The following is a 16557-nucleotide window of genomic DNA, read 5'->3' on the forward strand; positions in this document are numbered from 1 at the left end:
TCCTTTTCAGGTCTGGGAATACGAAGAGCAGTATGCTCATGCTTGGTGCCCCACATGTTGGTAGACACAGTTCAAACTATAAAACTAGCCTTTGCAGGAACATACATATGTATATAATCATATATAAAGGCTCCATAGGGCTTTTTAAAAGAGAGGTCATGCCTCGCAAATGGGTTGATCAGTGAATGAATCTGTATGAACGAGGGATGGCTGTCCGACATGACATGTATGTGGCTTTCCAAGAGTAATTTGATAATGATCCTAACCAGAGGCTCTTAAGTAACTGTGATATGAGGAAAGGCCTTCGTATACATAAAGAATTGGTTAAAGATTGACCAATCTCGTCCATTGTTTTCTGCTTTTACTGTTTGGCAGGGTTACTGCTGAAAAGCCTGCGGAACTTGTGATCGTGTTCATGCTTCTCGTTTATAAACTTGTTGTCTGGAGACAAGGAGAGGTGGTGAGGGGATGCTTGGCTTGTGGTGTTATCCAGGGTAGCAAAAACGAGAGCCTGGTGCGAAGAACTGTGCCTCGGAGCGTAGAGGAGGCTGACATAGGGCGCGAGATCGCTGTTGTGGGGTGTACTGGGGGAGCGAGCGTCAGTGGAGTTGGAGCTGGTACTGCAGGGGATGAAACGGATCTGTGGAAACCTAAATTCAGCGTTCAGCAATGGTCATAAATCATGTAGAAAATGCAAGGCGTAACTGGAAAAGGGATCAAACCAGGAAACACTTTTGCCATAGACTCATGATACATTTTATCTTCAACACTTTGTGCAGCTGTGGCCTTTCCCTGCTTTGGGCGAGGAGGAAATATGACAGGAAGACATTTAAAGAACAACTGAAATTATCAAAACTGCATTCGGCACGGAAATAATAATTTAGGTCAGATATAACAGCAGGGAGAGGGAACAGCAATCCTCCCCCATCTCTTCCCATGCAAGAACAAAGGGTCATTACTTGAAGTTCACAAGTGACATGTTCAAAACAACAAAAAGAAACAATTTTTGAACAGCATAGCTGAACTGTGGTAGTCTGTGCCTCAGGATATACTGGGTGCGGAGAGCCTATGCTCATCCAGAAAGCAATTTGAGGAATTCATGCGCTTGAAGTTTGAGGATGATGGATCAGGGAATAGCAGGAGAATTTGCTGGCTTCTGGGAAAGTGTTCTGGGCAACCATCCTTACCTGCTAATTTTTGTCGTTCCCTTTCTGCTTTTGGAGTGTGTGATGCCGATTCTGACTGCATGTGGTCTATCTTGCCATATCAGCAAGTTTAGTTTGTAACCTGCAGGCAGAAGTGCCCTGGATGAAATGGTAATAGTCTGTGGCTCCGTGCCACTGGTGGGGCGCGATGGGCGAGTGTGCGCCCGGCTGGGCAGCGCGGGAATCTGCTGCGGCTGGCTCTTGAGAGCCCGATGAGACACTGGAAACTGTAGCACAGCTGTTAGTTTATTAGGACTGCAGAGAGCTTAATTAGTCCTTATTGGGGTGCTCTCTGTAAGTATTCTTACTACACTGAAGTGTTAAACTGGCCAAGAAGAAGCAACTGGTAAAATGTCACTGTATCTCTTTTTAAAGTAGTAGTTGTTCATGGTTACATTCAGCATCTCAAATGAAATAGATTTAGAAGATGAGGTTAAGTTTTTTTGGGTTTTTTGGTTTTGTTTGTTTTTTTTTTCTTCCCACAAAACCACAGGGAAGCATTGTGTTTAGTACAGGAATGAATTCACAGTAGTTCCTGGGTCAAAAATTCCTGCGATGATTATCTTCTTTCTCGTATCCTTGTTTTTCACATAGCTTTCTTATTGAAGACTAAGGCTGGAAGAAGGGGGGTGTCAGGTGCTGAAACTGGGTGGAGAAAAGTAGGTGGTGGGGAGATGTTCTTGTTCCCCTCCTGCCCCCCACAGGGAGATATTACCCCCCTTAAGGTAATATACACTAGATTTTTAGATGGAAACAGTATTAAGCTATGTAGAATAAAACACTAATCGAAACCATTTTGTAAACAATGATTGTTCATGACCATTTCTGATAGGGAAGGATTACTTTAATTATCAGCAGATACAGTGAAACTATCAGATGAACATCAGTGCTTTGTACTATGGGAACAAATGTTTGTGTCAGCTCTGTGTGCTCCAGGGGGAGAGAGAAGAGGATTTTAAGGATTTCCCCCCCCTGGAAATAGCATAAGGAATATATGATGCTCACGTTCAGAAAAATTGCAAAGGGGAGAAGAAAATGCTTGTGTGGGCGCACAAGTGCATGTGCGAAAAAGCTCTTTTGACCTTAAAGAAATGAAGGACAATGCATTTCCTCCAAAGGAAAGGAGAGCTGAATATACACATGAATTTTTCTTTAAAAGCTAAAGGGTGGATTTATATTGTGCAATTTCAAGTTGATGTGCTGAAACAGAGTTTGAGAACAGAAATTGAGAAATAGAGTTTATTTAGGCACAAGAGGGTAGGGAAAGCGTGGTGTTTTTCCTCTGAATTATTGAACTTCTTTAAAAACTATTCAGAATCAAACGTAAAGGAAATCTGTGTTTAAAATACAAGAAAGTAGCATGAACTTGGGTCCTTTGAGGAAAGGATTTTAATGTTGGAACTGTCTCACTTGAGATATCCACCCACACCCCCCCCCCCCCCCCCCCCCCAAAATCTTAATTGTAGACAAATATTTATCTTGGACGTGGCCCAGCACGCGAGGCTGGTTGTGCTCCACTTTTCCACGTGCACCAGGCAGCCTCAGCAGTTCGGCATGTGAAGTGGTGGAAGCTCATGAGCTTTTGTCTCCTGAAATGTCTCATGAGACTGCAACAGGGGCTTTTACTTCTTCTCTTGGGAAGGTGTTTTAGAGCTTCAGTGGTTGGAAAAAGGAATAACTCAACTCCAGTGCTGAAGAACAGAGTATAAGAAGTCTATACAGCAAATCCGGGACTTCTTATTTTCAGATAAACATACTTATCAAAAGGCTCGTTATGGGTCTTAGAAAATATCCATCAGAAAAATGTTTATGACTTTCTAGCCTAGCCATTGCTAGGCGATGTGTTAAAATTGCTGGTGTATAGCGTGGCTGACCTTACTGGGGGTGGGCGATGTGCTAGCTGATCCGTGTCCTGTCCTATGTGTGTCAGAACAAAAAGTCAAGCCAGTGACCGTGTTGTGTGGAAGTCAGCAAGCCTAGCTATGTACTGTTATCATACTTGCTGTCTTTCCAAACTTGTGGAGATGAAACAACTTCGGAAGAGCCCACTAGAGTGAAAGTTGGTTCACAGCCAGTTTTGTTAAGTGGTTTGTGCCTGCTTATTTGTTTGGGAAGGAGAAGAGCAAAAGTTAAACGAGAGAGCTTAAATGGCAGATATTGCAGTTAAAGGACTGCCTTGGATCATTGTTTCGGTTGACAATATAATCTTTGTCTAGGCAAAAATTGTACTACATGAGAAACGGCACAACTTAAGCCGGGTTGACGGAGAATAGAAACAACTGCTATGCTGAATACTCTACAGTCTAAATAAACCTTTTCCAGCCTGTGGCTTGCCAACTACTACTAATCTTAAGTTACTTCGAAGCCACACGCAAATAAAAACTGAAAAGTAAGCATAGGGACGGCCTGCGTAGAAGATCTAGGAGCTGCTCATTTCTACTGGGAAAGCTTTTTGGGAGCCACAGTCGGGAAGGCTGAGAACTGCTCATCTGTGGCATTTGAAGAACAGTAAGCGTAAGCGAGCAAGTCCTTGCAGCTCTGGCTGGAGCAGTTCAAGAAGTTGCTGCCTTACAGATTGTTACTGCCCTTCAGCTAAGGTGCGTTAAACACTTGTGTGAGAACCAGTGGTTGTCTTTGATGGTAAATCGGTCACATAAGTTGTTGTAGCTGGCCCTGCTGGCTTGATGGTGGGGCGCACTGGGAGCGCTCTCACCATCCAAGTTGCTCCCTCTTTACGTATCGGCTGTTTGTACATCTCGGCCGTTGCTCACAGCGTGGATCGGCCCTCGGGACTGTGCAGTTTTCTCTGCTCTTTCTGAAGGCTGACTCGTATTCTCCACTCATTTCCTACACTACAGCAGCGGCCCGTTTCAACAGGCTACATAAATTTGGTGTTACCTAATAGATTAAGGGTGTTTGCAAGTCTTGATATAAATCCTTATCTGTTTGAACGAATTGTTAGGGAAGGAACGTGTTACCTACTAACTTCTGCTCACAAATGTAGCAAGTCTGTTTTAATTTCTAAGGTTAGACTTACTGAAGCCTCTCTTAATGATAGTTAATAAAGGTAGTGAAAGACTGCCAGCGAAAACATAAACCATATTTGAGCTTCTTCAAACTTAATGAGGAGTGAAAAAAAAAACCCTTCAAATTTGATCTGGTATGTAATGGAGAAGCTACCCACAGTTTCATTAAGTGGGCAGGACGTGGTCTTAACAGCTATTTGTTTTCTCCTTTTATGCTGATTCAGCCCTGGCTAGCAACTCTGAAAACAGATGCCACAATTTTTTCATTAGGTATTTGGGTAATTTCAAGGTAATGTTGCAAATACCTAACTCGTGACTTCTAAACCAGCCTCAATTCGTAGCCCGGTTTATTCTTCCAGGGACTGCTGATGCTGTTAGGTGAGCCACTTGCGCTGTGTCTGCGCTGGAGCTATCTGGGGTGAGCGAGCGAATAAAGAGTGTGGTCACGAAGTCCGCTGCAGACATGCAAGAAATACCTGTATTCAGTGCTACCATTCACCGTAAGCAAGTTGCAGGGTAAACAGTGACTGGGGTTTGACTGACCTCCGCTATGCTTCATTTGATAATAATTAACTTAATGTACTTAGCAGTCAGTCAGCAAGCAAAACTGAAGTATGACTGTTGTAATTTATCTCAAATCTAACATCTTTTCGAATAAGGGATAGAACCACATTTTTTTTAAAAAAAGCTTTTGTTATTTTAACTTCACAAATAGCAGCAACGCCTGTAGAGTGCCTACACCGGTGCCCCCACCCCGCAGGGAAGAGGTGCTTTCTCTGCCCTTCGCTAAAGACTTGGAGGTATCTTGGGGTAATGAGACAAAGTTTCAGAAAGAGGGGAGAGTGAAATATTGGTCTGTCAAAAGTGGTTTGTGGCAGTTCAACATGACAGCTTTCTCAGACAGGCTGGTTTCACATAGGTAGAGAAAACGTGGTAGGCGCTGGCTGGCTGTGTCTTGTGTTGTGCTATATGGGAAATACTGAGTAAACAGACAAAGTTGGGAATTGGTGAGTGATTTAAACCAGCACTGTTGTATTTGTCTTTGAAGTGGATGGCATTGGGCTGGAGGGAGAGTTTTGACAAAATTCTTCATGGACTGGTGTCTGAGCCAGCGTTGGGGGCTTTGTGTTTTGTGGAAAAAGTCTCTGAGCACTGATGAAGCAAAACTGATAAATATGATTATTCTAACTCTTAAAACCACTGGATACCCATGAGGAGTGGAGTGCATCTGAATTTGATCTTACTTCTAGTATAAATTAGTGTCATATGTTTTAGGACAAAGAATGAGAATTTTCTGCAAGTTCATTGCTTGACAGTTTCAAAGAAATGAGACTTGGATGTAAAAACTGTCCAACAGAGGAATAAGCTGATGATGACAAGGCAAGAAGAAAAAGATTGATGCGGTTTCAAGGTACATCAAGAAAGATGGTTTTCCCCTAAAGAGTGCCAGTGTCCTTGATCATTTCTGACCTCCAGAGGTTGCTTCCAGCTTTTAGAAAGGTAGTGCAATGATCCTACTCACCTTTCTTGAAGATACCTGTGATGTCTTCATCCTTTTAGTCACCTGAAACCTCCCAAAGAGAGCAACCTGATGGTGACCTTGCCCAGCTCCTTCAGCACTGGTGGATGTATCGCATCAGATGCTTTGGGCATATGTAAGTTCAGCTTCCTTAAATAGTACTGCCTTGATTTAAATTTAGGTATTATGACTTGAAATGCCAGCTTTATAGTGTTAGCAAATTACAAGCTTTCTGAAAAGTTCACTTGAATGTTTAATGGGTTACTGTTGGGAAAATACCGACTGTATTCCTGTAAACTGCCCTTGTCTTTTTGTGGAGTTGCAGAATGAGCGAATGACAAAGCTGTTCATAGCAAAGATGATTGCACAACTGAAGGTAGAGGTGAAATGTAGGATAAACAGTGCTACTGCAGAAATCTCATGGTGAGCATAAGTGTCAGGGTATATTTGGTCTGCAGTAAGGTAGGTACTCGGCAAACAAACTTGTGCCTGTCAGTCTTCCTATTCCGCTTGTTAGAGATGTTTGTTGCCAGTCACTTCATAGTTGTAAGTGTTTGGTGATAGTTTATGGAGTCACTAGGCAACATTTTGAAGACAAACACAAAATATAAAGGCATGCTTCATCTCTGTAACGGGATCTCTTTCTGTGCTTATCAGTCCGGTAGGACTTGGCTTAAAGAAAAGAAAAAAAAAAAGTTCTTCAGAGCTTGGAATTGAAGAATGGCAGACTGTCAGACCACCTGCGGGCGTTGTAATGCTACGGAGCGTTTGTGACCCAGTCCCGTGAATGCTCTGGCAGCAGCAAAATCTGTGCTGATGGGAAGGTGTCTCTCCTCCAGGCAGTGACCCATTTTCACAAAACTTGTCAGGAATTCAATTTTTAAATGTCCTTGAACAGACTGATATTCGAGCCTGTTCACCTGCAGTGGAGGGCAAATATACACAGATCTTCCAAGCCTGACATCCACAACAAACACGGGTATCGACCAGGGAACCAAGCTTTTCTTGGTTTATGGGCTATGGCACCCGAGTATTAAATATTGTCTAAAAATAAACAAGAACCCTCCATTCCCCCTACACCACTGCCTCTTTTTGGAAAGACAAAAATTTCTTCCACTTGAGAAATATCAAAGACGTTGCCTTCCTCCACCCCAACAAAAGTGTCAACTTTTTTGGTTATGCAGGCTACAGAAATGAGGCTGGCATTTTATCGCTCCTGAATAGGTATTTCACGCTCTGGAGAAATAAAAGGGAAGGCTGTGTCACTGAATGATCCGCAAGTTTTGTGCTTGGGTTATAGGAAGGACGACCCTCGATGTACCTGCAAATAAGATCCATTGCCCTCTCCATAATCTCCCGCTGGTTGATGGCGGGATGTGTAATAGCCCATAGCTTTTTCTTCAGCCTGAGTCAGGAGAGCAGGTTAATACTCACATACATCAATTTTTGCTGCTTTTCTAGAATTAACCTTTTTATCTTGGCACACTTATGTCATGTTCTTACCTAAATAAAGGCTGGATGCAAAAGGGAAATGCTTATAGGAAGGGTGGTGGGATTGCGAGGTGGTCGGTGTTTGTATGAAAACAACATACTGTGTTTGACAAAATTGTAGTTGCTGTGGAAGTAATGAGAGATGTCAGATCTGAAAGCAGGTAATACATCTGTGGAATTGTTTTCATAGCTTTGTATATTTGTGTTAAGCTCAAAAAATGGCTTTCTAGTTGGGCATTTCGCTGTGTGGGATAGTGTCAAATAGCTTCTTCCATTCATTCTGAGTCAAATCGTGAGGGGTAAGGGCAGGTCTGGGCATTTGCAATACTTAAAATGTCAATATAGTAAAGGGCAATTGGAGCAAAGACAGTTGTAGAGGGTGGGCATCCCTTTACTTGTAAGCTCTGTTCTGTGATAAAATTTCTGCTTGCAATGCTGCTGCCTTTAAGTTTCGGTAGGAAACTTGAAGACAGATTCTTCCTTTTCTATTTGATTATCTTGTATCAATTTATGAATGACTATAGTGTGACCAAAGCAGAACTAAGTCATGCTTTTAAGAAAAGCTGCTTTGTTAAAATACAGTAATTCTTTTGTAGGCAGACTCTATAGCTTTGAGCTATGACTCTTCAGAACATCCTGCCTGAACCAATTACCCAACAAATGTGTTTAACGTACATCTGGAACCTTCCCCAGCGTTAACAGGGGTTTTGCTGGGGGGGGAAATCTTCCCAGAGTTTGGTGAGAGAAGGGATGTGGACTAAAATGTTTTGTATTCTGACAGTCAAAACTTCATGCATTTTTTATATATATATGTAGTAAGGTAAACATCAGATCTATTCTTACTGGATTTTCAAACAAGAAAACATGGCAGCTCTTTTGCAGCCAAGCAACAGGTTCGTTTGAGGAGCTGCCAATTGCTGTCCCCAGAGCATACTCCCCTGGGGAGACGAGAGCAAAGTAGGTTTAAGAGAGTGTATGGAAAAATGGCTTTCAGAGCTGTAACTCTTCGTGTCCTTCTTGTATTCTGATAATTCTTGGCCTCTCTTCAAAGCGTGTGTACCGTTCAGCGTTGTACGGCTGGGTTTCCCTAACGTGACTGCCGCTCCTTGCATCAGTAATATGTCTTTCAGCTCTGCGGTAGTAGGTGTTAAACACAGCAGCTGATTCTTGCCTTGAGGTGTGAGAGTCGGTCTTCCTTTGGGTGGAAGCAAAAGGAGGAGGAGAGCAAGAGTGAAAGAAATGCTTCGATGCCTGATACTTCCAGATGCTAAATATATAGCTTGGTACAGTGTAAGCTGATCTAACGATTAGCCACTGCCAAAAGAGTAAGACCCACTCTGGTTATTCGTGCTCCATCTCCGTTGTGCTGGCTGCTCTTTTTTTTCCCCTTTTATGTATTTTGATAGGATTAATTTTCTGCTAGCATGACTCCCTGATCGGCCCATTGTAGGTGGAGGTGACCACCAGCGCTGACTCAAGGGAGGCCCTGTGAAGGTAGCGGGGATGGAGGAGGCGGCACCTAATGCCGGCAGCCGCTGCCCGGCTGGGAGCGGTTTGCGCTCACCCGAGCCAGGGAGCCCGCTCCTGCAGTAGCTTCAGGGTGACCGGGGTGGGGGTGGCTGGTACAAGAGGTGGTTCTCTCACTTTCCATGCACTAATTCCAGTGTTCGCGTGGCTGTGTTATAAAGTGGATCAGGGATCTGGTTGAAAACTAAATTTTGTTAGGTCCATCAGCTATGTGAACTAGCGTCATGTGCATCTGCAGAGTCAGCTGCTGGTTCAAAGGGAGGAATGGGATGGTGAAACTGGGCAGGGGAAGCAGAGACATCAATGGCAGCTCAAGTTGAATTACAGCAGTGGGGGGCTTCAGCCTAAAGCACAGGTAGTGCCTGTGTGCTTCCAAATTCTTCCATTCAAAAGGACGTACTAGTCTACAGAAAGCTTATTTTGTAAGCTCAAGTAAAAATTTGGTTTTACTCGTAGACTCTGCATCATTTTGGAACTTGGTTTTTCTAATTAGGAATAGTGCAGTAACCCTTCTCTGCAACTTGAATGTTATGGTCTTCAGTGTAGTTTGAAGACCTTGGGATATATTTAAATCCAAGCTGTATATCTCTAAAGTGATAGATTCCAATTGGACTTTCGCATTGGGTTAAAACCAAAGAGTTGGTCTTAAGGTGTAGCTTGAATTAAGAGCTTGGTCCTCTTATTTCATCCCCTCCTACCACATACTTGTCCTCCTGCTTATATTCATCTGAGTTAAATTGACTTACTGAGTATCTTTGATCAGTGAGCTGAGTTGCTTTAGCCGATGATCAGACAAGCACCAGAGTCTGGTCCGAGGGCAGAGATGTGGTATACCTTTCCTGAAGAGACTGGAAGTTGTTAGTTTGGCTCAGTTTTTAATGCAACTGTATTGGGTTATATGGGAGTAACTTGAAAGACATTTATGCTGATAGCAAAAGTTGTGTTAAGTCGTTTTATAGGTGCTTTTTCCCCTGTAAATCATCTACTTTTGTGCTCAAGATGTAACAAAGCTGTTGTGACTTTGTCCAGAGTATCAACCGTTCCAGACCAATACGCTTTCTCACCCTTTGTATGGAGTAACAGAGACAGCTAATGGCAAATTTGCTAATGCTGTTCGTAAGAGTAGTTCATTTGTATTTCCTATTTCAGTTGCTCTAAAGGTTGGAGATGAGGATCGTCTGCCGACTTGTTCAGCTTTTTACTGCCGCAATTCGCTTACAAATCCCAAGGGATTTGTTGAATTGGTCTAGTCTTTATATATTTCTACCAATCTGTTTGCCTGATGTTAGAGTGATGTTATTTCATGAAGGCTTCGCTAGAGAGATGTTTTTGGTCTGTTCTTAAGAATCACAAGACTCATGTAGAAACTTCAGTGTTTTCCAAATATTTTTGGGTTTCCATGAACAACCACCTCAAAACTCTGTGGCTTTAATAAAAAATTGCTCTTCAAATTGCCAGATAATGGCTCCGTTCTTTCAAAAGACAGGCTAACAGATATGGAGTTAGTGCTCTAAGGAGACTTTAGGAAGGGGACCAGCTGCTTTGAAACCAAGACTGAAGATAAATTGTGTTATTTGGGGGAGGAGAAAAGCAAAACAAACCATAAATAACTCTCCCATGTTAGTCATTTTTGTCAGAATCTTTTTCAGAATGAGTCGGGAGAGATCAGCTCTTGGTTTTGGGACAAGACAGCCGGCATTTGACGATGCATAAAGCAGCATCTGAGCCTCCAAGGTGTAATTTTTTGTTACTGTTAGTTGAGAGCTAGGTGCTGGAACTGGCCGTTCATGTAAGTAAGTGATCAGAAAGCAAAACTTGAAGCTTGCTGTTGTCTTACTTCCAGTTTCATAGTTTGTGAGGTTCGGAGTCCAGATGGACACTGAAAAATGGATTTGGAATAACGTATTTGAGTACCTGACAAATTCTTCATAAGGTCTGTATCAGTTCAGGCTTTGGAAATAGAAAGTAAAAAAACTCTGTTGCACTTGCTAGAGCTTCTGGCAATGACAAAATACATACAGCTGTCTGGACTTGTAGACTTTCGCTAGGACTAACTGGGTTAAAAAAAAAATATCATTTACACAGTGTCTTGCATGTTGTGGAACACTGGCTTTGCGTGGTAAATTGGCAGGTAAAATATGTCATGATACAAAGCATTGACAAATGCACATTGCCTTCAAATAAACCACTTTGGATTTCAAGGCAAATGTTACCTGTGTGAAGTTTTTAAGAAGTGATAAACTGAAGAGCTGTAGTTTAGAGGGTGCTGTAGTTTTTGACGAAGTGGCCTAGCTACAGTGACAAAATGGCAGAGAGAAGTTATTCTTGGGAAGTGAGAAAGGGGGAAATCAAGTTGTCACTATAGAAAATGTCTTAATAAATATTAAAGCTAGGAAATATTAACTTTCCACTCTACTCATGGTACCGACTTGGCATTCATTCAGCAATTTCTTCTAAAAGAACAAATGATTTGGATTGTCCTAGGTTACCTTGGTTTTTTGCTGGTGTAGGGCGTTGCTGGGAAGCGTGCGAGTCGCTGTTAGCTGCCCCCGGGACCAGGTCCGGGTCAGAAGGGTGCACTGTTCTCTAGTTTCTGCTGACAACTGGGGATGGGGTGCATCCGACCGCTGGAGCCCTGGGGTCTGTCTCTGCCTGGCACCAAGAGGTTATTTCTGATAGGACTGGCAAGGCCAGCTGCTGTCTCTCAAAACCAGAAGAGCATAAACTTCTTTAGAGTGTTCTCTTAATGTTTCTGTTGTCATACTCCCACTGCTTTTGCCTACTCTCAGCTTTTATTTCTTGCAGTCACAGGCTTCTCCCTTCCTTTTTTTTGGTGTGTCTGTCCATGAGTTTCTATACACCATGCAGATGTAGGAGATGATCCAGTACCGTCCCTGCAGTCTTGTCAGGAGTATCACCAGCTTTTTGAATCTTATGTTCTTTCCCGCTTCTAATACTTTTCTGCTCTCCTACTACAATCATTCTGCTCTGTTTGTTACCCTATAGGCAGGATTTTTGGCGCTAACATCTGCTTGCAGGACACAGTCACAGGGGTGCAGCCGTTGACTTGTGTCCCTGGGGAAGTGCAACCCAAGGCGGTTTGTCTGCACAGGGGGTAAGAGGAACGCTGGTATTTCTTGTCATTTTTCAACAAAGGGGTTCAAAGTACGACTGTTTGCACGTATTTAACATTTTTCAGTCAGAAAGCACCTCATATTTTCTGTCATACTTGATGCTAAAATGTAGTCTAAAACTTGCCAGTGATGCAGTCCACAAGCCTGTGGTTTAGCCAGCTGTGGCAATACGCAGTAGCATCTGCCTGCTTTGAAAGACTTCATATCCTTCAAACTTTCTATTCATAAACTAATTAAAATAGCAATATTTTGCTGAGATCAGGTCTTTTTTAGCTGGTGTGCTTTTTCAGATGCGTTGTGTCTATATGAACATAGCCTTTTGATCCAAGGTAAATTGAGGCTGCTGCGTAGAAAAGGGATCTCGGGTCTCCCTTTTGCTGGTACAGTTTTTTGGACAGGGCACATAGAGGGCACTGATTCAGCTCAACACAAATCAGACCAAAACCCAGTTTGTCGGGCAGCTTTTCCGCTCGCCCCTTGGCTGTGCTACCCTGATGAGGCAAGTGCTGGCCCAGCTGGAGGAAGGGGACAGGACCGATTGCCCCTTCAGCAGCAGCCTGTCTCCGTTTTGGCTGCGCGCCCCCGTCCCCAGGCTCCCTGGCAGCCTGTGCGGATCCAAATCCAGGCGCCTGTAGTCCTGCCTGCCTCTGCTGAAACTTGCATCGCTGCTGCTGTGGGCCGAGCCTGCTCGGGGAGCTGATGTGGCTGAACACAAACTGGTTTTGTATCTGGGTTTTTCATCAGGCGGTTTAATGGGGGGAAACACAGCTCACTGCTGGATTTTTTTTTTTTTTTTTAACATGCTACTTAGCTAAAGTTGAAATTCTTCTTCAATACTAATGGTTATCCAGCAGCGCTATGAACTCAGCCTGTTACACAGGTGGGATGACCGGTTTCATACAGTCTGCAAAACTCAGCAGTAATTTGCAACTCAGTTTAACAATAGCTTTTCTGGACCCGTTTAGAAACAATGTGAAATGTAGTTTACATTATTCTGCTTACCAGAAATGGTCATAAATGTATTGAGGTTGTATATATGGACATAGATCTGTTTCAAACCTATTAAGCCTGCAGGGAAGCTCCTTTGCAGCAATGGAAGCTGTCTGTTCATCCTGCTAGTACTGAACTCCGTGTCCTAGCAGGAATACCGATCATCGCGTACCCATTGCTCCCTTTCTGTGGTCCATCAGAGCCTCGTGTTCCAGGGAAGGGCTGTATGTGGCGAGTGGCAGGGAGTCTAACATGTAGTCCTGAGCTTTACACTTGAACACAATAAAGCTTGATTTTATTTATTATAATGTAATCCATTACAAATTAGCAACCGGAACAGAAAACCTGTTTGAAGTTTTGAGCTTGCAGGAGGCAATTGTGTTCTTTTGGAGCTAGTGACGCACAGCTGCGGTGTAAAAGCAAGATCTCTGTGAGGCAGATTTATGAAAAAGCTGTTGAACTCATTGAAAACCCTGGCTAAACCAGGGCGTGGAGAACACCTTTAACTGGAATGTTTTACTTTTTTGCAAGTATATTTGAATGTTTTGATGATATAATTTTTAATATAGAGTGTATGATGTTGAAATATATTCTGTCAGGATCCTGTAATTATGAAATACCTCTCGCAGGGTATAACTGACCTTCAGGCATTCTTTTCAAAGGTCATGAGCGCGGCAGTGGGTGTCGCAAAAGTGCTGAGCTGCATCATATTGCAGAGCTCGGCTCTGTTCAGTATTTCCCTGGATGGCCTTTTGACCAGTCTTTAATGAATAAGCTAAATTATGGAAGCACTTTAGGCTTGCGTGTTCATTTAAAAAAGGAAAAAAAAAAAAAGTTGTAGAGTAAAACACTTGTTTGCTGGAGATGTTAATGCTATTTCCAAGTGTCTGGTCATTAGTATTGTGTACTCAAAACTGTTGTTTTTTTTTTTTTCTTGCTTAATACTCAAGATTTTAAGTAATTTTTATTAATCTTGGAAAAGGTGCATGCAGAATAAAAGATGTTGGGCTGGCTTTGGCTGAAAATATGGTTAAAAAGATTACCATGGATTATGATTAAGTTTACTCAAAATTTTGGCTTTATTCTATGAAATGGCAGAACTTCTAGGAATGTCTAAGCTGTTGTTTGCGGGGGGGTGTGTGTGTTAATTGGAACGTTTAAGGGATATTATTAAAATTGCTCAAGAGAGTCCTTAGAATTGTTAAGCTGAAAAGCTGAATTTTTAAAATATTCATCTGAAAGAAACTATCTTGCAAATTAAATAAAAACTATAACCATGTTTGTTCTTGTTTTGCAGACCGTGAGGACCAATCAATTCTCTGCACGTAAGTGAACACTTTTCATTTGGGCATTTTTGGAAATCTGTGTTGCGAAAGGGGTCTTTCATCCAGCTCCAGTAGTCAAAACTTGGTCTTTAATCTTGACAGGCAGTGACTAATGGTTAACGATGTAGCATGAAGTCATATTTAATGTGGGGATATTCTTTTAATACTGTAATTCACCTTATGGAAAGTTTTATAGGCATGCGCCATTTAAGAAATGTAGTTTAAAAATGTCAGTCAAGAGATTTGAATCAGAAACAAAAAGCTTTAAAAGGTGTACATCTGTCTGAAATGCTGTGCTGTAACTGCGCGGTGTGTGGCGCCCGAGGGGGACATGAATCAAAAGTTGGCCTAGAAACCCCGCTGAGCAAGAGCTTACCTTTGGATCTGCTTCAAATGGGAGAGCTCTGAACAAGTTGACACTAAGGTTTCCTTTTGCTTTCTCTGCGTGCACCTGAATTTGCCCCACCCAGGAGCAAACTTCTGGCTTCAACGTCTCTGGGATCTGGAAATGCAGTGGTGGGGTAGTCAAAGAGTACGAATGTGCTTTCAGGCTTGTGATACTACCGAGGTTATCTATCTTTGGGCTGCTGTTAAAAGGGATGATCCACTTTCCTTTCCTGTCCCGCACAGGCTGTGTATTGCTGCAGCCTCTTGCGCTAGCACTGGGGGTTGGCAGCCAACGTGATAAGCCTGTTCAGGGAGCAAAGCTGGCAGAAACCCGACCTCGCCCCAAAATGATGCTTTTCAGCAGTTCAGTTCCCTGGGTCTGTGGGCTCAGAGGAGCACTAGCCTGAAGCAGGAGGTGTGAACGTGCAGGAGGGGAGCTGTCCGTGTTGGTAGCAGCCTGGGGGGTTAGGATGGTTCATCTGTGTTGTGAAACCACACCTTGGCTCCATTCTGAAACTGCTTGCAGTTAGCAGGCTTGGGTATAACTTAACATATTCAATTATCTGAGGGAGAGAGGGAAGATACGGTAGCTTGCATGCCTCTGACCTGGGTATGTGATCAGTTGACCATGCTGTGTGCCAGTGCATACCAGCTGCATTGAGGCCATAGTTTGTGAGGATGCCTGCTTCCTGAAATAGCTCGATGGTTAGATTAATTGCTGGAAAGAGACCTGGGTTCAGTTTCCTTCTTGACATGAAGGGATTCAAATCTTCATCTCCTGCTTCCTACAAAAGTGCCTTCACTCTCAGACTATACGAGACTGAAGGTGGATCCTTTCAAGCCATGCTTTTTTGATACTATGAACACAAGATTCCTGGGGCCTAAGGACACAGAAGCAAATACAGTTCTGTAGCTAAGATGCAAGTTGATCCAGTTAACACGGGCTTGTCTAGGTCTCTGGTTCCTGCTCTTAGTAGGACTTCTGTTTTCATGTGATGACTACTTCATGTGCAATGTACAAAACAGCCCTCAAAGCGGGGATGGGATCCCAGAGCGAAAAGAAATGCTTTGTTCTTGTGTGTTTGTGGATGCTTTGACGGTATGTGCTTGCCCCAGGTGAATTTTTTTGAAGTAGTTTCATGTTTTGTGCCTATGCGTGAACCTTGCGCTCCTTTACGTGGTCAGCCGAGACCACAAAGGTTGGAAGGGCAGTGCTACAAGTTTTAATGAATGTCTGATCTGTTCAGTTGCAAATTGGAAAGCCTTTAAGCTGTCTTGCCTTCAATTTTGTTATTACCTCACCTATAAGGTTACCATAAGCTTTTGATCCTTCTGTACCAAATAGAGAATTGAACCCTGTTTTATATCTGGTACAGCACGCTTCAGCACGAATTATCTGGATCTCGTGATAGGTTCCTCATCTTGGCTAGGCAATTGATAAGCTGCTTGCCGTACGTCCATTTGCAGAGAGAAGCTTGCTTCCAGATGGTGAGGGGTGGGGAATGGACACATGTCCTTACAGTCAGACCTCCGGAGAATGCGACCACGTCCAGTACTGAAGTCTGGAGCTGCTGGGGACTGCTCTGAGGGCAGTGCTAATATTAAGACCCTCAGAGGTGGCCCTGAGTTGGACACGTAAAATGTTTGGTGACAAATCTACTACTCCATGTAAAATTTCAGAAGCTGGTGCTAAGAAGCAGTGACCAATAAATCTCTGAAGGATTTCAACACTGTCCTGGAATCCTATCACAAAACTAAGTATTGAAACTATTAGTACCATGACACTGGGCAAGTTTTGCTACCTTTAGTTCAGTGTCTTGGTTGTACCAGTGTTAAAGGCTACACTTAACAGAAGTGTGGCAGAGTCTTAAGGCTGAGTTTGTGAGCAACAGATTCCAGGCTCTATTGGCTGTCTTGCCACTTTAACTTGCGTTTCTTACTGAAGTACTTACA

At 43.0% G+C, this 16557-nt stretch overlaps 1 protein-coding gene across 1 annotated transcript in view; it reads left to right on the forward strand.

Annotated features, from left to right (window-relative positions):
- MYH10 (myosin heavy chain 10) overlaps positions 1 to 16557 on the forward strand; it is a 105718-nt gene that overhangs the window by 23516 nt on the left and 65645 nt on the right. The window contains exon 4 of the mRNA XM_082326730.1: positions 14190 to 14217. Coding sequence (XP_082182856.1) covers positions 14190 to 14217 — 28 coding nt within the window. The remainder of the gene's footprint in view (positions 1 to 14189; positions 14218 to 16557) is intronic.

Source organism: Platalea leucorodia, assembly GCF_965183815.1.
Source record: "Platalea leucorodia genome assembly, chromosome: 14".
Lineage (NCBI taxonomy): Eukaryota > Metazoa > Chordata > Aves > Pelecaniformes > Threskiornithidae > Platalea > Platalea leucorodia.